Source organism: Puma concolor, chromosome E1 (genome assembly GCF_028749965.1).
Source record: "Puma concolor isolate L17-30 chromosome E1, mPumCon1.1.hap2, whole genome shotgun sequence".
Classification (NCBI taxonomy): domain Eukaryota; kingdom Metazoa; phylum Chordata; class Mammalia; order Carnivora; family Felidae; genus Puma; species Puma concolor.
In genome coordinates, this window is record NC_141680.1 from 6976981 (window position 1) to 6998789 (window position 21809).

A 21809-nucleotide genomic window follows, 5' to 3' on the forward strand; every position below is an offset into this window, starting at 1 on the left:
CCGTGCTCTATAAATACCAATTAAGTCAAGATGATTGATAATTGTTCAAATCCCAATGTCATCAGTGATTTTTTTAAAATCTATTCTATAAAATGTTGAGAGGGGGACCCTAAAATATCCTACTATGATTTTGAAATTGTCTATTTATCCCTCTAATAATGTCAGTTTTTACTTCATTTGAGGCTTGTATTAGATGCCTATCCATTTTTTTTAATGTTTATTTATTTATTTTTTTTGAGAGAGAGAGACAGAGTGTGAGTTGGGGAGGGGCAGAGAGAGAGAGGGAGACACAGAATCTGAAGCAGGCTCCAGGCTCTGAGCTGTCTGCACAGAGCCCGATGCGGGGTTGAACTCACGAACTGTGAGATCATGACCTGAGCCGAAGTCAGACACTTAACCGACTGAGCCACTCAGGTGCCCCTGATGCCTATCCATTTATAGTGGCTAGGTCTTCTGATGAATTGTCCCTTTTATGATTATAAAATGTCCCTTCTTTATCTCTGATAATACTCCTTGACTTGAAGTCTTTTTTTATCTGATACTGATATAGCCTGTATATCATTTTTTTTAAATGTCTATTTATTTTGAGAGAGAGAGAGAGAGAAAGCGCACATACAAGTGGGAGAGGGGCAGAGAGAGAGGGAGGAGAGAATCCCAAGCAGGCTCTATGCTGCCAGCGCAGAGCCCAATGTGGGGCTCAATCCCACTAACCATGAGATCAAGACATGAGCCAAAATCAGGAGTCAGATGTTTGACCCACTGAGCCACCCAGGCACCCCTAACCTGTCTGGCTTTCTTTTTTTTTTAATTGTTTTAACATTTATTATTATTTTTTTTTTCAACGTTTTTTATTTATTTTTGGGACAGAGAGAGACAGAGCATGAACGGGGGAGGGGCAGAGAGAGAGGGAGACACAGAATCGGAAACAGGCTCCAGGCTCCGAGCCATCAGCCCAGAGCCCGACGCGGGGCTCAAACTCACGGACCGCGAGATCGTGACCTGGCTGAAGTCGGACGCTTAACCGACTGCGCCACCCAGGCGCCCCTTAACATTTATTATTATTGAGAGACAGCATGAGCATGGGAAGGGCAGAGAGAAGAAAAGACCCAGAATCTGAAGCAGGCTTCAGGCTCTGAGCTGTCAGCACAGAGCCTGATGCGGGGCTCGAACTCACAAACCACGATCCCGATGCAGGGCTCTAACTCACAAACTGTGAGATCATGACCTGAGCCAAAGTTGGATGCTTAACCTACTGAGCCACCCAGGTGGCCCTCTTTTTTCTTTTTTTTAAATGTTTATTTACTCTTTTTTTTTTTTTTTTTTTGAGAGAGAGAGAGAGAGAGAGAGAGAGAGCGTGAGCACACTAGCAGGGCAGGGGCATAGAGAGGGAGACACAGAATCTGAAGCAGGCTTCAGGCTCCAAGCTGTCAGCACAGAGACCAAAACGGGGCTTGAACACATGACACCAACCATGAGATCGTGACCTGAGCCAAAGTAGGACACTTAACCAACTGAGCCATCCAGGCGCCCCACCTTAAGCATTTCTTGTAGCAAAATCTGCTGGCGACAAATGACCTTTCCCTTTACCTGAACACATCTTTATTTTACCTTCATTTCTAGAGGACATTTTCTCTTTGGAGTTGACATTTGTTTTCTGTTTTGCATTTTGTTTTTGTTTTATCTTCTGGCTTACCATAGTTTCTGATGAGAATCGGTGTTTCCCTTTATATAATGTGTTGGTTTTCCCTAGATACTTTTAAGATTTCCTCTTTCTTAGGTTTTCAGCCATTGGATTGTGATGTGTCTAAGTGTGGTTTTCTGTGAATATGGCTGGTGTGGGGTTTGTTGACTTTTTTGGAATCTGTGAATTTATGTCTTTCATGAAATTTGGGATGTTTGGGCTATTAGTTATTTCTCTGCACTCTTTCTGGGACTCTAATTAACTGATGTTAGATTTTTTGATATTGTTGCACAGATCCATGGGGCTATCTGTATGTCCGTTTTTTTCCCATCATTTTTCTCTCTCTTTGTAAGTTTGGTCTATTTTCAAGTTTGCTGATTCATTCCTCTGATATTTATTCTTTTATTAATAAGCTCATCCATGGATTTATTTATTATTATTAGAGTATATTTATATTTATTAGCATTTACTATTATTATTATTTAGAGTGTAGATATCCTACCATTACGTTTTAATTTTTATTTGGTTTCTTTTTATGTGGCTATTTTGCTGCTGAGATATCCTGTCATTCCATTCATTTCAAGCATGTTTTCTTTTACTTCATTGAACATAGTTGAAAATAACTACTTTAAAGTACTTGTAGGATAATTCCAACATGTGGGTCGTCTCAAGGCTAGCATCAGCTAATGGTCTTTTCTATTTAAAATGAGTCACATTTTCCTGGTTCCTTGTATGTAAAGTAATTTTGGATTGTATTCTGGACGTTCTGTCTTGTATTACATAAACCCTTGAGTTCTTTCACAATCCTCTGGAGACTGGTGATTTCTTTCTGTTTGGTTTGAGCACAAAATTAACCCTGAATATTCGAACGTTAAGTCCTTTTTTGCCCATGTGCACAGAGGCTCAAGTTTCACTTTGATTTTAAACCTTTGCCGTGCTGCTTTGAGTCTGCCCCATGGAAACTTCATTAAAGGACCAGATTGAAACTTGTGAGGGTCCATACACATAGTCAGGGGATCCCTCCCTTTTCCAGCTCTCTCCCGTACATGGTGTCTTCCTCAATCTGTGGTGGTCAGCCATGGTTGTCTGCTTTCCTTTCCCTGAGTCCTCGGGCCAGAAAGATGAGTAGGTTTTCTGTTAAGAGTTTTAGTTGCTTTTGACCTGCTACTTCATGACTGCAGGTCACTCTCAGTTGTCCCCCAAATAGGAAGCTCACCCCCGTGGAAGTCACCTCTCCAAGTTTCAACTTCCCTCTATACCCTACATGATTTTGTTTCCTATTCAGAATCCCCAGGTGGTTATTTCTCATATTTTGTTCAGAGCTTACAGTATTTATTGGTGGGAGGGTTGTTCCGAAGGAGGGCTTAAATAACAAAGTCTCGTATCGTTTTCATTTACCTGCAAAGTAACATAATTTTGTCTTCTTTACTGTCCAGTCCTAACTCCGAGTCAGATGAGGCTATTCAATGAAACACAGTCTAGCAACTGAAAGTAATTAAAACTAATTCAACAGCATCGATCTCTCTCGAAGAAGGTTGATGATCCAATTCAAAACCATGACAGCACTTTAAAAAATCATCTTTCCCCATTATGCTGACATTCAGGAGATCTTGTGACTACATTTTCTCTGAAGCCTCACTCTGAGATACTAAATAAACTTGAAAGTCAGTCCACATAGCCTTCCTGTTTTTGCTTTTGTCTCCATTCTCATTCTCTCTTCCTCAAAGCAGTTCTCTCCTTCTCTCTTTTCATTACATGTTGATTAGACCAGTCCCTCTTTTTTACAAACTTTTGCTCTTTCCTTATTCTGAGCCACTCAAACCCAGGAGCCAAGATGGTAAACTTAGAGTCTCCCTGAGAAAATGGACTCTCCGTGAGGGAGAGGCCAAGTGTCCAAAGGTAGAATTTTTCAGGGGGAGAGGGGGGAGGGCAGAGGAGAAAATCATAAGTGCTACACTCACAATTTTACATATAGTCTTTTTTTTTTTTTTTTTTTTACTATTTACATGTATATTGTGTATGATATATAATCTATTTGCGCTATGAATAGCAACATAAATGTTTATAATACAAAGTTTGGACAGTTTACAGTGTTTTATTTCTTCTAAGCAAAGCATGACTCTAATAGCCTATCTTTGAAATTCCAAATGGATCCCAGATGCACATAATACCACTGTTTATTGATGAACTATTGTGTGCCAAGCACTCGGCTAAGCAACTTGCGTTTATTGTTTATCGGACTTTATAGCAACACCTTCAGGAACACATCGTTCCCATTTACAGATGAGGAAAGTGAGTATCAGAAAGGGTAAGCAGCTTGCCCAGGATTACCTGCCTTTTGAAGGCGCTAGAGATGAGATTTGAACCCATGTGAGACCCCAAGGCCTCCGCTTTCTTCACGCTGGCTCCCTTTCGAAAGCACAGGCAAATTCCCAGCAGAACTGGGTGGTGTTTATCCCCCCAAGTGGCTAATAAGGAGGAGAGAGTGAGCCTAGGGCTGTGAGAACAACATTCACTTCAAAGAGGACACGGGTGTTCCAGCCCTAGCTTGTCACAGACTTCCTGCAAATCCCTGCAACCCGCTTGGCATCTCTCAGTTTTTTCTTTCTCCACGTCTGCCACAGAAACACAAACGTAGTTGACACAAACGTTCGAGACTGGTCTAAAAATGAAATGAGAAGAGCTGGGCAAAAATTATGATGTGAATATAAATTACTGTAATCACACACGGTCCAACTTACAAACGAACACTTTGTTTTCTAAGTTTTGCAGTTACGACTTCAACAGAGAAGGACCCAGGAACAACTTGCTAACCAAGGCATAACACCACGTGAGTAGCCCTGTCTCTTGTTCCCTGACCTGTTACTATGGGGGCGTACAATTTGGGAGCTGGAAAGCACCTCAGAGGTCCTTGAACCTAAGCCCACACATGGGTCTCCCCAGATCCTCATAGACGCTGTGTCTGCAGAAACTCCAGGCCTTGGATGCTTTGCCCCAGACACTACTCACCTACAAGGGCTTCCCTTTAATGCTGTAGGTTGTACCTAAAATTCCAGTTGATGGGTTTGTTTTTAGAGTAAGTACAATTCCCTGTGGGCCCCCTTCACCCTTCTCTTCCTTTTAGAATAGGATGTAAATCACCACTCTTTCCAGAGGCATCCATCACTTATCCCTCTTCTCACCTCAGTTCTATTTGGGGTACCTGAGTCCGCAATTAATTGAATACCATCAAGGAAGGCTGAGAAGTAATGACACTCTAGCATAAATAGTATAATATTGAATTACTGGCCATAAGTTGGGTCAAAGAAGGAGGATTGTCATTATCTTTTTTAGTAGTTAGATTTAAATTTTCCCACCAAGTAAGCAATTAAAGCCAACTCTTGATTATCTATAAAGAGACAGAAGACCTCCCTGAATGAATGAAGTCCTAGTTCAAGCCCCTTTAGGTCATGCTTTGTAACTTTCTTCCCCAACAAAAGTTAAAAATCAAAACCCATAATGACTCCCGCAGAAATCCAGACTCGTCGTGACTGCGACTTCAGAGTTCAGCCTCTCACAAGCAGCCAGTTTGGCCTGGATAAAATGTCCTGCGGTCGTAATACAGAGCCCTATGACCCAAGGTCTGAAAGTTTAAGTATAGTCTGTGCCTCTGAGCCAGATGAGAACTGAGAATTTTTCAAGCCTTTTCCTTTGTAATTCAAAAATAGCTCTTTGTTAATGGCTCAGCCCTACCGACAGTAAACCACAGGTGACCTTCCAGGAGAACACCTTTTTTTTTTTTTTTTAGAGGTTTGCTAATGAGCACAAAAGAAACAGCTCACCCTGCATTTTAAAGCCCGCTCACACAAGATGTACAACCGAGTTGAGAACCCAGAGGGGCCACATCTGACTGGCCTCTTTCATCTGAGCCCACTAAAGAGAAGCACTAAAAACTCGGGAAAGCGCAAAAGTCTGCAGACTTCCGGGCAGATCACTACATTTTCACTCAAAGCTGATCAGACCAGTGTTTTGGGGAATCCTGTTACAAATGTGTAGGATCTGACGTGGTTATGCTTCATCTGGAAGAGTTATTCACTAAGAGTGGGTTGTGGACGAGCGTAGGTCCACCAGGATCCTCTCTCAGCAGGCCTCGATCTGTACGCATGCCCTCAGATATACGAGGAACACGTCTAGTTGGGTAGTATGAAAATAATCTATTCCCTCACCGGTGTTTCTTTTCTTTGATTCTGGAAAGGCACATGGGGTAGAGAGACCCAGTACATTTCAGTCTGCTTAAGCTGCTCACACCTTATTTATCTAAAGCTTGAGTCATGTGCTTAAATACTCTGAGCCTGAGCCTTGCAACTGGCATTTGGATAAGAATAAATTCATTTCCCCCTTTCTTCCTTTTTTTTTTTAATTTTTTAAATGCTTATTTATTTTTGAGAGAGAGAGAGAGTGTGTGTGAGCAGGGAATGGGCAGAGAGAGAGAGATAGGGAGAGACAGAATCCGAAGCAGACTCCAGTCTCTGAGCTGTCAGCACAGAGCCTGACACAGGGCTCGAACTCACAAACTCTGAGATCATGACCTGAGCCGAAGTCGGACGCTTAACCGACTGAGCCACCCAGGTACCCCATCTTTTTTTTTTTTTTTGACGTTTATGGGATTAAATCTTTGGAAATCCGTAAGAAAAAAAAAACACCTAGGAAAGGTAGAAATGAACCCTATGATGCAATTTAAAATAATACCTCTATGTATGTTTTGTAAATTTAGTGTCCCTTTGTGGATGGAGTAGGGTTCAATGGCGATATGATATTTTGTTCTCTAGGATTTCCAGAACCAAATCATGTGCGTATTAAGGAAATACCACCCGACGGAAATTTTGCATCCTTAGTCCATTTGAACCATTAAGATAATTACTGGGAGAAAGTCCTATGAGAACAAAATGATTTTTTTTTTTGTTTCTCATTCAGCAAAATGATAAAGGTTAATTAAATGTCATCCGGTTTCCATGGTCATCAGCCGCCTCCCTTCAACTAGGCTTCCTAAGGGTATAGATTCTGCCGTGGAAAAAATGTCAAACCCACAACAGGTGCACACGGCCAGCCCCACCCAACCCAGACAGACCTCGACTAAGCTCTTCTCAGGAAGTTAGACCCAAGACATATCTTTCACTTGCTGAGAGGTTGGGGACGGAGATGGTTAGCCTTGTCAATCCAGTCAGAGACGAAACATGCCACCGAAATGCAGCACAGAGCAGTGTGTTTTTTCTCTGGCACCTAACGGTTCGTGTGTAAAGGCAACTGATCCCGGGAAGCAAAGAAGAGGCGACGGTCTCAGGGTCCTATCGATTCAATCAAATTCAACAAATGTTGTTGTGAACAAGACTTAGTGCAGGGTAGTGTGCTGGGCCCTGTAGGGACAACGATGAGCAAGACAGTCCCTTGAACAGACTCAAAATTCTAGGGGGATTGGTGGTAGGAAACTCACAGAAGTAGAATTCAGGGTGGAGTTTTTTACATAATTATTTGATATAATCTCACTGTATCCATAACATGTGAAATAACTGCATTCCTCCTCCCCCACCCACCAAGTTTTAAAACTTGTCATAAATCACCTACATTGAAGGCTGATGGCCAAGCAAACTATTCACTGTCCCTACATCATTACTATATAGCGTCACTGTTCTTAACTGGTCGACAGAAACACCTGCTATCCTTGTCTTAAGTTTTATATTAGATTAAATCTCAATGCCACTCCTATGGTGACAGAACTGAGGGCAGAACCTATACATCCTGGTCCCTGCGTAGAGCTCTTTCTTCAAATATTCAAAAGGAATTGCTTGAACTTTAAAAGCACCTACTTACGCTCCTCTCATCAAGCATTTTTGTGGCCAAAAGATTCAGTCGGGATGTGGGAAAATTAAAAATACATGTGTGTGAACATGCCAAGGGAAACCCAATTGTTCTCACAAAATGGCGTCAGGTTTTACATCATCACCTACGCCTCACCATGACCAAGAGTGAAGGACAAATTTCACCGCATTCGCCCCATGGCAGATCTCGCTTCAGCTGCACATGACGTTGCTGATGAAATTCTAAGGTTTCTCCCCCTACTGACTCCCATGAACTGAGCCGCGTGTAACTTTCCGTTGACTAGTGAAACTGGTCCAAATGAATTGAATTTAACTCCTTCCTTCTTCTTGGGCACATATCCTGCAGGTTTTGTTGCTGAGAAACAGTCTACAGCACCCAGGGACACATTCTCTTTATATAACCCCCCTGAATCACTTCTCTTAAGCTTTTACTTATTCCTTTTGTCCATTATGGGTCTGGGGATTTTCCCCTTCAGATGCTTTGAATGAACGGAAACCCATTGTTCCTTGAATTTAGTCAACAAGGGCAGAATTCCGAGGCCAGCACGGAACTGCTAGGACAACTTTCAGCAGTGGGAAGAGGCTCTCAGACCAGGGAGCAGGGCACAGGCCAGATTCTAAGATTGCTTTCACATTTAAAATGCCATTGTAGAATTCACGTTTTCAAAATAGTCGTAAAATCTCCGTGAAATACCCTCTCCAAAATCCCACCTCTGAACCTCCAAATGGAGATTTCAAGTTGTCTCCTTTGCCACCACCAACCAGGATTCAATTTTTTTTTCTTTTAATGTTTCTTTAATTTTGAGAGACAGACAGACAGACAGACAGAGACAGCACTAGCAGGGGAGAGACAGAGAGAGAGAGGGAGACACAGAATCTGAAGCAGGCTCCAGGCTCTGAGTTAATCAGCACAGAGCCTGACACGGGGCGGGGGGGGGGGGGGGGGGGCTCCACCCCATGAACCACGAGATCATGACCTAAGCCAAAGTCAGACGCCCAACTGACTGAGCCACCCAGGTGCCGCACCACCAACCAGGATTCAAAGGGAGCACCTCAATGCCCCACCCTTTTGGGGGTCAAGCCTGCAAAAGACATCTACCTTCTCTGTTTTCTCCCAGCTTTATGACAGAGCCAACCTCCTCCTCTGTGGACCTGTGGGGCTTGGATCTGTTCACCATTTCTCCTGCAGATTTTCTCCATCACCATTCTTTTCCTGGGGCATCACTCTCCTGGGTGGAGTCTTAACACCACCTTATTCCAACCACTTGGGAAGCCTCAATGCAGAAGGGTGATGAGCTCTGTGGAGTAGGTGTGATGAATGATCACGGCAGCTCAGTAGTATTTTGACCATCTGCTGTGAGGAGGGCCCTGTGGAGCACAGAGGACTCAGACGTGAGTTCTGTTTCAGATGCTTACTGTCTGGAAGGGGCCCCAGATCACCCCTGCTTGGTCGTTTAGAGTAGCGATATCAGACGACCATGCACCGCTGCGTGGGACTGAAGATCTTCGAGGACGGAAGGAAAGAACTACTTTCTCCCTCCCTCTCCCTCTGCTAGTAAAGCGGGGCTAATCTGTAAGAACCCAGGCGGGAGAGGACGGAACAAGTGGCCCATTCTCCCGGAAAACAGAGCTGAAGAGAACCACATACACGGGTGGCCCCAAGTGGCTGCGGCATCTCCACGGAAAGTCCGAGAAAGCCACCGCCGGCCAGGATGAAATGTCTGGGCAGCTTGGGTCCACGACCTGATCATTGTAAATGGACTTAAAGATACGATGAGCTGTCTATGAACGGTGCTGCCTTTATTTGTTTTGCAGACTAAATTCCGGCCACAGCAGCCTCATACTTACCGCAAAGCCCTGGTAAATCCCTGAGTTCTGTGGTGCCTTTCCTGAATAGCAGCGAGAATGACTGGGGCAACTCCTGTACCCACACCACATGCAGCTTCTTGGTAGTTCTGAGAAGTTGCCTGGGCAAAGTGTGTCTTCCTCTTCTCAGTGCATCCTTCTGACTTGGCTTCTCCCTACGTCACCCCAGCACACACTGTTGGCTGTTTCAGCAGAACACGGCACGAGGGTTTTAATCTGTCTGCCTCTTCTCTCCTTTCTAACATGTCAAATTCAGAGTCAGGAAAAGGCACTGTGGATTTTCCTGGCAAGCCCATACAGGGTTGGGGGGGGGGGCGGTGGTCAACAACCCTAAATGTTTTCTTTCCCCTCCCATTTTCTGGTTCCTTGTTCCTCGGAAACCAGTAAGCCAGTGATGACAGGCGTCCTTTGAATTTGTCTTCACAGTCGTCTTCTGAGAAATCCCCAAAGTATTCACGCATGTTGCATTCAACTGCCTCAAGCGTGTGGCCAGGTCTTAAATGTAACGAAGCTACATTTTCAGACTCCTGAGACTGTCCTTTGATACCAAATGGGCAGCGCATTGCCAATCTAAAGAGGGAATGTCATTTCCAAAGCATGACCACTTACGCAGAGCACGTATCTCGGGAAGACAGCCACTCACGATGCGCTTTGTCTTTAAAAGTGAGGCAAACAGAAGCATTTCTAAGCCCATTTTACAGGTGGGAGACAGAGCAGGAAGACTCCCAGACATGTCTGAGGAGACTAAGCAAGGATGGAGCCCGGAAGGGTAGTTCCCAAATTTTCGGTCACCCAAAACGACTTTAGTTGTACTCCACGCTGCCATGGATCCTGTGTTTCGAATTGTCTTGTCTCCGCCCGCCCCCCACGCCCAAAGAACCCTAAATTTGTAAATTATGAATCAGTCTGTTTTTGATGAATTGATGGCATTTCAACTGAACAGCTGGTCTTTGGGGAGAACAGCCATGTCAAAAGCATGCCGTTAGGATCCTAGGTAGCAACATTGAAAAGTGACAGTTCCGTCAGCCCCAGTTGGCCTTTCTCTGGGCACCCATACCCCTCTTCTTCAGCTACTTGAAATCCTGAAAATCGGTCCTAGAAATTCGTCACTCCCTGGTTGGACTCCCATGTTCCCAAAGACTCGAGATCAGGAGACACTGGCCTTACGAACTCCAGAGCCAAGGCTCTCAGACTTGTACGTCACCATCGGCAAGGAGGGCTCAATAAAGCACAAATCCCTGGGGTCCACCCCTAAGGTTCTGATTTTGTGGGTCTGGGTGGGGCCTGAGAATTGGCATTTCTTCAGCCCATCCAGGGGCCACACGCTGAGAACCACTGTTCCATCTGGTGTCCCAGGACACCAGCCCTTTGAGGCTGCATTTTCGTCCTCCTCTGGAACACTGAGGAGCTGGGTTCTGTCCTGCAAGCCTGGGAGGGGGCGACCCCATGAGCTGCTGTCAACATCAGGCCCCCCGCCTTGTACTGGAGAGTCAGCCCCTTCCCTTAGCTGATTCCCCAGGGGCCCCAAGACCTGCATTCTCCTTTTCCTGGGCTCCTGTAGAGTCCAGAGCCGGGGACAGCAGGGGGCCTGGCCTTTCTTAGGACCTTTTTTTCTGAGCTTTAGTAAGCAAATGTTTATACACACAGCTGACCCAAATTAGCTGGAGCCACAGGACCGAAATAGGAATAGCCCGTAACCAAACTCCAAGGCGAAAACATGAATTCCCTTGTGAGAAGTGATTAATCTTCCTCCAGGGAGAACGAGTTAGCTATGCGGCTGACTGAATTTACAACCGTATTCTAATTTGAAATCACATTGACTTATTAGTTTTTTTTTTTTAATTTAGAAATCCAAATTCCTTTTCAATCTTAAATGTCAATGTCCCTGTAAAACAAAATTTTGCCATTTGATAGTCCCAGGGCTGGCAGCAAGAGGTCCTTTATTTATTTTCCAAAGAGTCGACTTGGGGGGTTGTGATATGGTTTTCTCTGGCCCTCAGGGGAAATGGCTAAAATGCACATTCTCTCGAGTCACAGAAAAAAGCAAATGTCAATCACAGGACCGTGACAGGACAGTTTTCCATGGTGTGACCTCAAGCCAGTACCCCACATAACATCTCTGAAGCCCTGAGGGGAAGAGCGTGTGGTAAAATGCAGTGTAGGGACCTCTTTGGCTTTCTTCCCAAGCCCTTGCCAAGTGGACATAGCATCTCCCACCCTGTGATAGAAGGTTCCAGAAGACCTTTGTGTTCCTGGCATCAGAGACCCGGACTATGCAGATCATTTCACGGGGGGAGTTGTTAACACCAAGAAGTGATGAATTACAGCTCTCACTCCAAAGCTAAGATACAGGAAATGCAGTGTTTCTTAGAACATTCAATAAGCTATGCTAATAGAAATTGAAGAGCCTTGGGAGCAAGAGAACCAGATAAATTCCTCCTAATTCCTAAGCCCAATTAAAACCAATCGAGTTTGGAATGTAAGTGGTATCTCAGGATAGATTCATACTGTTCCCTTAAGAGCTGCTGCTTAAGGAGAAGGATGTGTTCATTCTTTTTAACCACTTAGTACAGCCACACAAAGATCATTTCCTTTCTGGATTAGAGAAGTGACTAGGCCAACATCGATATGTAATGCCTAGATGACTGCCAGACCATAGGGCGGAGGTGAAGACCTATCCATTGAGATCGTACAGATTCACCAGGGCCCCCCCGGACTTCAAGCAGACTTGCAAGATCTGGTTACCTGGGGAAACAGGAGTTGTTTTCAGAACTCCATCAAGGTAAATTGCAACTATGATCAAATGTAGGAAAAGACGAGCCTCCTTTCAAAGGATGGCAAATAGACCTGAATCAGAGGCAATGCACGAGTGATGTGGTTGAACAGCACGTTTCTCCAGATGATTTCCCAGAGTTACTGAGTGGGGACAAATGGGGGGGGGGGGGGGAGTCATGTGAAATGGCAGAGTTTGCAAAGAAGCCCATTTTAAGAGTGAAAGCAGCAAAGAGAAACTGGTGTTAGATCATTGGGAAATGTGATATTTAAGCAACGTATTCTGTTACTTTTCCTATAAGAAGGGAAGCATCTTAATCTCTGCTCAAAGTGAGGAGGGTGCTCTTGTCCAGTATTCTTAGCCAGCTGGGGCGATTCAGCATGTTCCTTTGGTCAACATTGTTAATGTCCAGGTGAGGCAGGGAGACTGAGAGGGAGCGTGCCTTAGTGGCTTCCCAAGCAGTGCCCTCCATAGACGATAACGGGGTTGACCAGTTGCCAGGACTGCAGTGCCATTTGTTTGATGTCCAGAGAGCCCTCCTGAACATGTTGCTCAAATTTAGCATGACCTTAAAGACCAAACAAGGCATCACACACACACACACACACACACACACACACACACACACACACAGCCCCAAGTGCCAATCCGTCCAGAAACCCAATTTTTTAAGCTGGCCAAAGCTTGGAAGAAGATTTCATTGCCTGCCACTTAAGAGTGGACATCTGCAGGAGCAGTATTAGAACTCCGGATCATGCGATTCATTGGCTTGCCCAGACTTAACAGTTCAGAAAAGTACTCAGTGTGGTTCTGTAACCACTGACCAAGCTCCTCGCTTGTTACAAACAGTGGTTGCATGCGGCTCCTTATCAATTGTTTCTGGGGATCGGGAAAGCTCCTTAAAAATGTGGAGTTTTGCTGAATGATGTTCTACTTCTTTGCTAAGTCAAAAGACAGTCCCCATCACGGTGGAGAGCTGCTTTCAAATCGTGAGCAGGAGCAAGAGGGAGGAATGCAAGCAGCATCGGGCCCAGGCTGCCATGTGCTTTGCCTGACCGGTGCCTGTGTCTCCTGGGTGTTAATATTTTGACATATTTTGTTACTTTGGCGTATTTTGTTGATACGCCTTGAAAGAAGTGAGGTCGTCAGAGGACCTAGGCTCTTAGCCCTAACTGTGTGACCCTGGGTAAGTCATCCGATTTCTGTGGACTTCTATTGCCCCATTTGTTCAGGGTGAGAGTTTATTTCATTATCTCCAGGGTCCCTTCCAGCCCTCAAAGTCTGATTCTGTGCTTCTCACTCAGCACCCTCAGTTGCATGTTCCTGTCCAACCAGTCACCGACCTTATCCACAGTACGTGTCCCTTCCTACGGGTTGGGACGCACCTGCCATGGTGCGCAGCCTCTACCCAGACGTTTGCACTCGAGGGCAGAGCAAAATCAAAGAGGGCGTTAGTCACCCCATCCACCCCTCTCCCTCACTCTGGAGCATCTCTTCTGTGCCTAGTCTTCCACAGGCCCCCGTGTTTCCTCAGGACCTCGAATGCTCTGTCTCCCCCACCTCTCTTTCTATTGCACATCCTGCCTTTGCTGCTCCTCCTGTCTTCGGCCTCGGTTCCACCTGCCTCTGTATCCTGTGGCTTCCGGGAAGCTGGTATCCTCCAGTCCTCTCCTCTCCGATCGCTTATGGCCTAATAAAGGTGCTCACGCCCATACTGTGCACAGCTCCGCAAGCACACCGGCAGATACTATTTTGCTGCTTGGTGTCCTCAGCCCGCCTCTGCTCACGTCTCTGTCTTTCTGTTGCAGCACTGAAAAGCCCAACTGAATTCCATGAGCAAAGAAAACATTTGGATAGTGACAAGGTAATTTTTTGGCAAGCTGCCCTTCTTTCTGAACTTAGACTCCAGGGTATAGATCTCTGAGTGCTGAGCTTTGGCTCAAGCAGGTAGAATTTCCACAGTAAACTTAATACGTGCCCTGCCCCACATACACACACACACATGCTGTAGGGGACCTTACTCCTGTGTACCCAAGACTGGAAATGTGATCAACCACATTTAGCTTTGAAACTATTTGTTACCTTAAAAAAAGTCTCCAAAAAAACCCAAAAACAAAAACATGTCTCCAGTCTTTCTGATGTTGGGAAGATCATTGCAAGGATGCTGTAGACGTCAGGTTTCCAAAAGCCTTTTATAGTCCTTTCTAACAATAGGATTTTTAAAAATCCAATTCAGTGATAAGATACAGGCTGTGCGTACAGAGATGACCTACAGCGACTTCAAGGCAAAAGGCATTGAGTTTATTTCTCTTTCTTTCTGGTTTTTTGTTGTTGTTGTTTGTTTCTTTTGGTTTTCTTTTTAACATTCAGGAGGGGGCATAAATGACACATATGTTGCACCTTCATAGCAGATCTCTGCAAACTGAACTTATCAGTAATACAATAAATACTATTTAGCCGGCATCAGCCCCGTATGAGAAGGAAACGCAGGGAGGTGGAGGGGCGGGGGGCGTGCCTTTGTCCTGGGATTTCTTTGTCCACCTATCCTAGCCTCACGGCTACTTTGTGGGTGGAGAAAGGAGCAGAGCTCTGTACCTCTTTAAAGTTGTGCAGGAGAGGCTGTGGTCTCTGTTCCCTGGAAAACAGCTATCTTTGATCAGAACTGGAGTGATCTCTAGATCCCTCTCAGGGGGCAAATAGGAGATCCAATAGAGTGGCATAAAAACCCAGAACTGGAAATCAGGGCCTGAGGTCCGGGTGTGCCCTGCCAGAGTCCACACTGTCCCCACAGACAACTCCACCATCGAGAAGACTGTGGGACTCAGTAAATTATCTCTGGGCATCCTTCTAACTCACCGTGATTCTGAATGGCAGCCTTTACATTTCCATGGGTCCTAAGAGAGAGGGCATACATTGTCATGTTACACTGGATGGACTCATACATTTCGTCTCTAACCATAGTCAGTTTTGTGGCTGTTTTAAGAGTTCCTGGAATAGAATGGACTATAACACAGGCAGCTTAGTATCATCTGAGCTTTATTATTATTTTATTAACACATACCTGCCCGGCCTTTGAGGGTGGACCCAGGCTTCTTACCTCTTCACTGAATTTTTCCATCCTGAAATGACCAGAGAGGCTTTTGTAAATCTTCCCGCATCAAAATGGAGGAGACCGGGGAGATTTGCAGGTTCTGAGGAATGCCTTCCCCTTTCGAGAGAAATCGGGGTTCTTTTCAAGCCCCAAACTAGGCAGTTCAGCTGTCTGAGGTCCACAGTGGAACTTGTTCTTTGTTTGTGCTTGCAGACTGAAGACGCACTGAAGCACAAGGTCAGAAACAGGCCTGACTGCGCGGACGTGGTTAATATGCACGTACTTCAAGGTGAGGCTGCACCCAAGCATTAACCCGGATGCCATCGAATGGTGGGCCATTGTGCCAGAGTCCTTTTCTTTATATGTTTGTGAAGCCCTCTTAGAAAGCGTCCCCCGATCTTCCAGAGTGGTCATTTGAGTTGTTTTAGGGCCACTTAGACGGTCTGATCAAGAAGGTATAGGCTGGGCTCCAGTCTCCACTGTGCCATCTCTGGGCCTGTCTCTCCCTGCCATGTACCAGATTCCTCTAAAGCATGCCCGCCCTTTAGCCAGTAACAAATCTCTAGCATGTTAACTAGACGTGCCTATCCGCTAGACTGGATATATACAGTGATGCTTATTCAGAGATTACTTTAGATGTTGGAACATCGAAAACAGGGAAATGCCCAACTCTAGGGGATCAGCTGAATTAATTCTGCACCATCCATGTGATTGAATACCTTGCAGCCACTGCAAACGAGGCTTTCACAGAAAAATGATTTAATGAGAGAGGTCTTCCAAGATGATGTTGAGTGAAAGAGACCAGAAAACAAAACTGTATGGTCAGGCTCAGGGATGAAAAAACATACGTGAATGGTATTTACAGTTCGAAGCTGTGATTAAAACAACAACCACAAAACAAACAAACAAACAAACAAACAAACAAAAACAGCCCTGGAGCACCTGGCGCTGGCTCAGTCAGGGGAGCGTTTGACTCTTGATCTCAGGGTTGTGAGTTCGAGCCCCACTATGGGTGTAAAACAAAAACATAGCCCTAATAATAAGTATAAATAGTTAAGAAAGACATCCACCTATTAAAAACAGAGTTTCTCAGTGCTTCCACTGTCTTTTATATACCTTTTTTTTAGCATTCTCCATACTTAGGGAGGACAAGTACATAATAATACTATAATAAAAAAAGCATGAGCAATGTTACTTGCTACATCATCATGGTCTTGTCTTTATTTTTTAATGTTTCATTTATTTTTGAGAGAGAGACAGGTAGAGTATGAGCAGGGGAGGGGCAGAGAAAGAGGGAGACACAGAATCTGAAGCAGGCTCCAGGCTCTGAGCTGTCAGCACAAAGCCTGATGTGGGGCTCAAACCCACGAACCGCAAGATCATGACCTGAACCAAAGTTAGAAGTTTAACCAGCTGAGCCACCCAGGCACCCCTCTTTATTTTTTAGAGTAGGCTCCAACACGAGGCCTGAACTCGCGACCCCAAAATCAAGATCTGAGCTAAGATGAAGAGTCAGACACCTAACCGACTAAGCCACCCAGACGCCCCAAACTCATCACAGGCTTCAATTAAACGAAACTGTGAGCTGTCCTGGCCCCCAGTTCAGTTGCATGTCCTTGATGGTTCCCATGTGATCCTCTCAGAAATTGAGGATTAATGGCCTAGAGCACCAAGGATCTGCTGGGGTACAAAATGATCCCTCCTTCCCAAGGCTCATGGTCTAGTTCTAGTAGCAGTAGTAGAAGATCAAGGGCCATGGCCATGAGTGCTAGAAGCAGTCACAGCAAAAGAGGCAGGTAAGAACAGAGGAAGTAGAGAGGCTTTGTGCTGAGACCCGAAGAGTAGGCGGCTGCTGGTAGGGAGAAGGTAGGAAGCACTCCAGGGCAAGGAAACTAAGCAGAGGTACAAAGGTGAACCCACTAAGACATGCAGGACAGAAGGGGGAGGACCGGGGTCGCTGGAACAGTCGTTTGGGAATGGAGAATCTCCACTCACATAACAGCCAGACTGACAGAAGAACATCATTCAGGGGGATGCGAGAGAGGAGTGTTTTCTGAAGATTAATCCTGCATTGATGTGTAGGACCAATCATAAAGATCCCTGAGGCAGGGTATCCAGTGAGAAGTCCTTGCCATGACCTAAGGAAGGATTAGGGGATGTTTTGGGGAGGACTGAGGCTCTAGTGCACCTGTTCTTTGGTTTGGAGTACTGATGTAGTCTCTACCTTGCATCAGGTGCATTGAAGATGTGGCTTCTAGACAAGATCTGACCTGTTACAACCATACAGCGTCCCTAGACTGCTCCTGGATGGAGATTTCTAGATCAGCCACCAGACACTAGGCCTGGGTTAGTAGGTTGATAATAACAGAACAATAGGGCTGGAAGGCTGGTCTGTAAATATCTGCCCTTTTAAAACTGCAGAGTTGAGAGGAAAGGTACAAATTTTTATGGCCTCTTAACAGTTCTACCTTACAGCAATGACCAGTTGACTAAATTCTCCTCCAAGTTCTTACACAGAAATAAGTTGGGGACTAACCAAAAGAGGAATATAGGGGTGATTTAGGTCTTCTTGGTGACCTTTGTCACCCTCAGATGATGAGAAACTGCCTGTTGGATAAATTCAGTGTTAAAGATCCCCGTTTAATTAAGTAACTGTTTCAAAGGGACTTTTTTTTTCCTTTGACAATTGACTTTGACATTTGAATCAGGTAGTATCACAACATCACCAAATCTAAACCCCTTAAGAAGTCCTACTACTGCAAGTAATTACATTACTAGGTAATATTTGCTTCTGGATTATCCTGTGCCAGGCAATATAGAGACAGGATGTACATTCAAGTGCTGCAGCTTAGGGTCAGCAAGCAATGTAGATCCCATGGATTGCCTGTTCACAGAATCACCAAATCGCACATTTTTTTTTTTAAAGAATTGTCGCCAAATGCATTTCTCTAACTCTTCTGTGCCTCTCTATTTGCTTTTATTTGGAAGAATCCAGTCTTTGCTGCTAATCCGTGTGAAGTGATGATGATTGCCCTGGAAAATTATTAGAGCCCAACGTGGCTCAAAGTTTCACTTACAAAAGCAAAACCCCCAAACCAGAAACAATGTCGCATTCTAGAACAGATTCTTTGTGCTTCAACCCCTTAGCCTCCACTACAGAGAGGTCCATCCCAACTGCTCAGATGAAGCTGAAGAGAGCCCGACTTGCGGATGATCTCAACGAAAAGATTGCTCTCCGGCCAGGGCCACTGGAGTTGGTGGAGAAGAACATACTTCCCGTGGACTCTGCTGTGAAAGAGGCCATAAAAGGTACTTAGAACCCATGGCATGCTTCTCTTGTGTGCTCTGAGATCTGAGGGCAGCCAAGGCTCTGACCTGCCTAGGGCCCTGGGGGCGGGGCCTCTCACTAGACAAGGGTCATGCCAGGGGTTGCTGTCCTAGAGTGGTCTCCAAAACCAGAGGTCCTAGGAGTGAGGATGAGATTCCCACCCACTCACCCTACAAAGGTCAGGTTGACAGCAATCAGTGTTGTCCTAGTCAAGCAGGTGGAGAACCTGAATTGATGGAACTCTCCCAACCTCTCCCCTGCAAGGTTATATCACTTAGGAGTCACAGCCCCCTATAGCCCTCTTCTTCTAGAGGGAAGAAGACTGGTAGAGCAGAAAGGACACTGGACTGGAATCAAAAGACCTGAACTCTAAGCCCTGTTTGTTGTGTGTTGGGGCTTCCCCAGGTCCCTTCGCCTCTCTGAGATGCTGATAATGACACCAGCCTAGCCCAACTCAGAGGCTCTCAGGAGTGACATTCAGATTATAGACATGTGTGAAAATTCTTTGTAACAATCCTCATGGGGGCCCCAGGGATGAAGAAGTGCAAATACTTACAGAGGGAACACAAACATTCATTCTTTCATAAGCTCTATAAAATCGTTGAGACCAAGTAGATGCAAACAGCCCAAGTGCACTGGGAAAACGGTGGTAGAGGAGAGAAAGGGGAACTCAGCATTCCCATAGGTGAACTTGATTTTTCTTCCAGTGATGACCACCAGGAGCTCTAAGGATTATCGATGTTTAATAAGCAACACACATTTAAACGTTTCAACCCACTGTCAAAAGGTGTTTGTGAAGATATTTTATCAAGCACTTAAGTTCAATGTTAAACCTGTCATCGGACGTATTATCCCCCATTCTAAAATCTTGTTGTCACCCAACCATTCAAAAGCCATGTGATTTTTGGGTTTGGAACCTGTAAATATGAAAATCTCTGCTCTGGGAGAGATGACATGGTGACCCATCAGCGCCCACCTACTGTTCCATTGTGACGTTCTCTCTTTACTCTCTCCTTCCACACTGAATATCCCATGCCTTTGAACTTGGACTAGCCAAGACCACCCAACTGGGTGCTATGTCTGTCTCTACTCTGATAAGATCTAGGACAGGAAAAAGATCTCCATGGGGCATCTCCTCATTTCTTAACATTTTCTATTCCATACGTTTAAATCTATCATCGATTTTATGTGATAAGGGGAAAGATCTCAATTTGCAGTTTTGGGTTTTTGGTGAGATTCTATTTTTCCATGTGATTTCGTGGCAGTGGCAATTCGTGGCTATTGGCTGGGCATTTTCTCCCCTTCCTGCTTTGTTAAAGCTATTTATATAGAAAAAACTAATAATGCTAACCCTCAGTCTTTCACAATCATCTTTACCAGTTTGTCCTTTGCCTTTTGTATATTTTGCCTAGAAGCTGTTTTTATTTTCTATATAGTTAGATCTAGAAATTTTTGTGGTTTCTGAATTTATCAATTATTGGAAACATTTCTTAGCTCAGGAATCTAGAGTGATTCACCTCTGTTGTCTTCTAGCATTTATATATTTCATTTTTATATTTCAGGCCTTACGGCATACAAAATTATTTAAGTGTGTAGTTTAAAAGACACTGCTAGTTCTGTTTTTCCACAGTTTTACTGATGTATTTTACAATGTATTTCAGTATCTATCTCACAAGTTTCTTTGCACTGGTCTGATATTTCTAATGTTTCTTGGCTTATTCTCACAAGTATATGCTGGGTGAAATTTAAAATCAGTTTAGCCTATGCCAGTTTCAGTCTTGTTAGATTTTTGTTTGGGGTTGCAGTGAATTTATTTTTTTAAATTTTTTTTAATGTTTATTTTTTTGAGAGAGAGAGAGAGAGAGAGAGCGGGAGGGGCAGAGAGAGTGGGAGACACAGAATCTGAAGCGGGTTCCAGGCTGTGAGCTGTCAGCACGGAGCCTGATGCGGGGCTCACATCCACAAACCATGAGATCATGACCTGAGCCGGAGTCAGACGCTTAACCAATTGAGCCACCCAGGCACCTCTGTAGCAAATTTATACATTAGTTGATGGTTCCTTTTTTTTTTTTTTTTTTTTTTTTTGAGGGAGAGAGAGAGAAAGCACAAGAGAGGAGAGCGGGGGGAGGGGAGAGAGAATCTTAAGCAGGCTCCACCATGGGGCTTAATCTCACAACCATGAGATGGTGACCAGAGCCAAACTCAAGAGTCAGACACTCAACTGACTGAGCCACCAGCCACCCATGATGGTGCATTTTTACGTTTAAAATATATCAATTCTGGGGCGCCTGGGTGGCTCAGTCGGTTAAGCATCCAACTTCGGCTCAGGTCACGATCTCACGGTCCATGGGTTCGAGCCCCGCGTCGGGCTCTGGGCTTACGGCTCAGAGCCTGGAGCCTGTTTCCGATTCTGTGTCTCCCTCTCTCTCTGCCCCTCCCCCGTTCATGCTCTGTCTCTCTCTGTCTCAAAAATAAATAAAACGTTAAAAAAAATTAAAAAAAATATATCAATTCTTCTGAGACAGAAATACAGTCTCTCTTCCCATTTCTTCAACTCCTCTGTCATTTCCCTTGTAAGGTTTGTTTTTTTTTTTTAAGTGAAGTCACATCAATTATTGGCACCCTATAGGAAATCTGTTAATTTTGCACGTTTCATAACCTTGAAGGGTTTCTCCATATTTCCAATAGTTGCTCCTAAAACTAATGAAAATTTGTCTCCTGCTGCATTTTTTCCTGCCTTGGTGCACTGATCCTTGGCTGATACTTGAGAAGTAACATCAAGCTTTTATTAATGTATTATATAACTAGCATCATGTAGAACATTGTATACAGCATATTCATAACATATGTCATATCCAAATTTCATGCTTTATTTACAAATTATATACTTGTAAATTGAGTTTTATATAAATTTTAAAGTATGATATACTGTATTATGTAAACCTAATAATATATATTTTACTGTACATATAATATGTTATATGTAAATGTATGTCATATATAAAATTATATATGTGAATTATATAAGGCACACAACTTATGTTATTTCATATACAATAGACAGTATTTCACTATACAATTTAACAACTATTAATATATGACATAGTATAAAATTATTATTGGTACGTTGCCAGTGCTTCAAGCAGTATTATACGGTTTTATATTATACATTATGTTTTTGTTATGTTGATGACAATATTTTTCTGTTTCTATCA

At 44.3% G+C, this 21809-nt stretch overlaps 1 protein-coding gene across 6 annotated transcripts in view; it reads left to right on the forward strand.

The window, feature by feature from the left end:
• MYOCD (myocardin) overlaps nucleotides 1–21809 on the forward strand; it is a 108722-nt gene that overhangs the window by 37421 nt on the left and 49492 nt on the right. For 2 of the 6 annotated variants that reach the window (XM_086686055.1, XM_086686054.1), the window contains exons 2-5: nucleotides 4446–4511; nucleotides 13984–14039; nucleotides 15480–15555; nucleotides 18414–18575. In XM_086686055.1, the coding sequence (XP_086542181.1) occupies nucleotides 4446–4511; nucleotides 13984–14039; nucleotides 15480–15555; nucleotides 18414–18575 (360 nt within the window). Of the gene's footprint in view, nucleotides 1–4445; nucleotides 4512–9351; nucleotides 9513–13983; nucleotides 14040–15479; nucleotides 15556–18413; nucleotides 18576–21809 lie in introns of those variants that run through there. The other 4 variants (XM_086686058.1, XM_086686059.1, XM_086686057.1 and 1 more) reach the window with 4 other exon arrangements.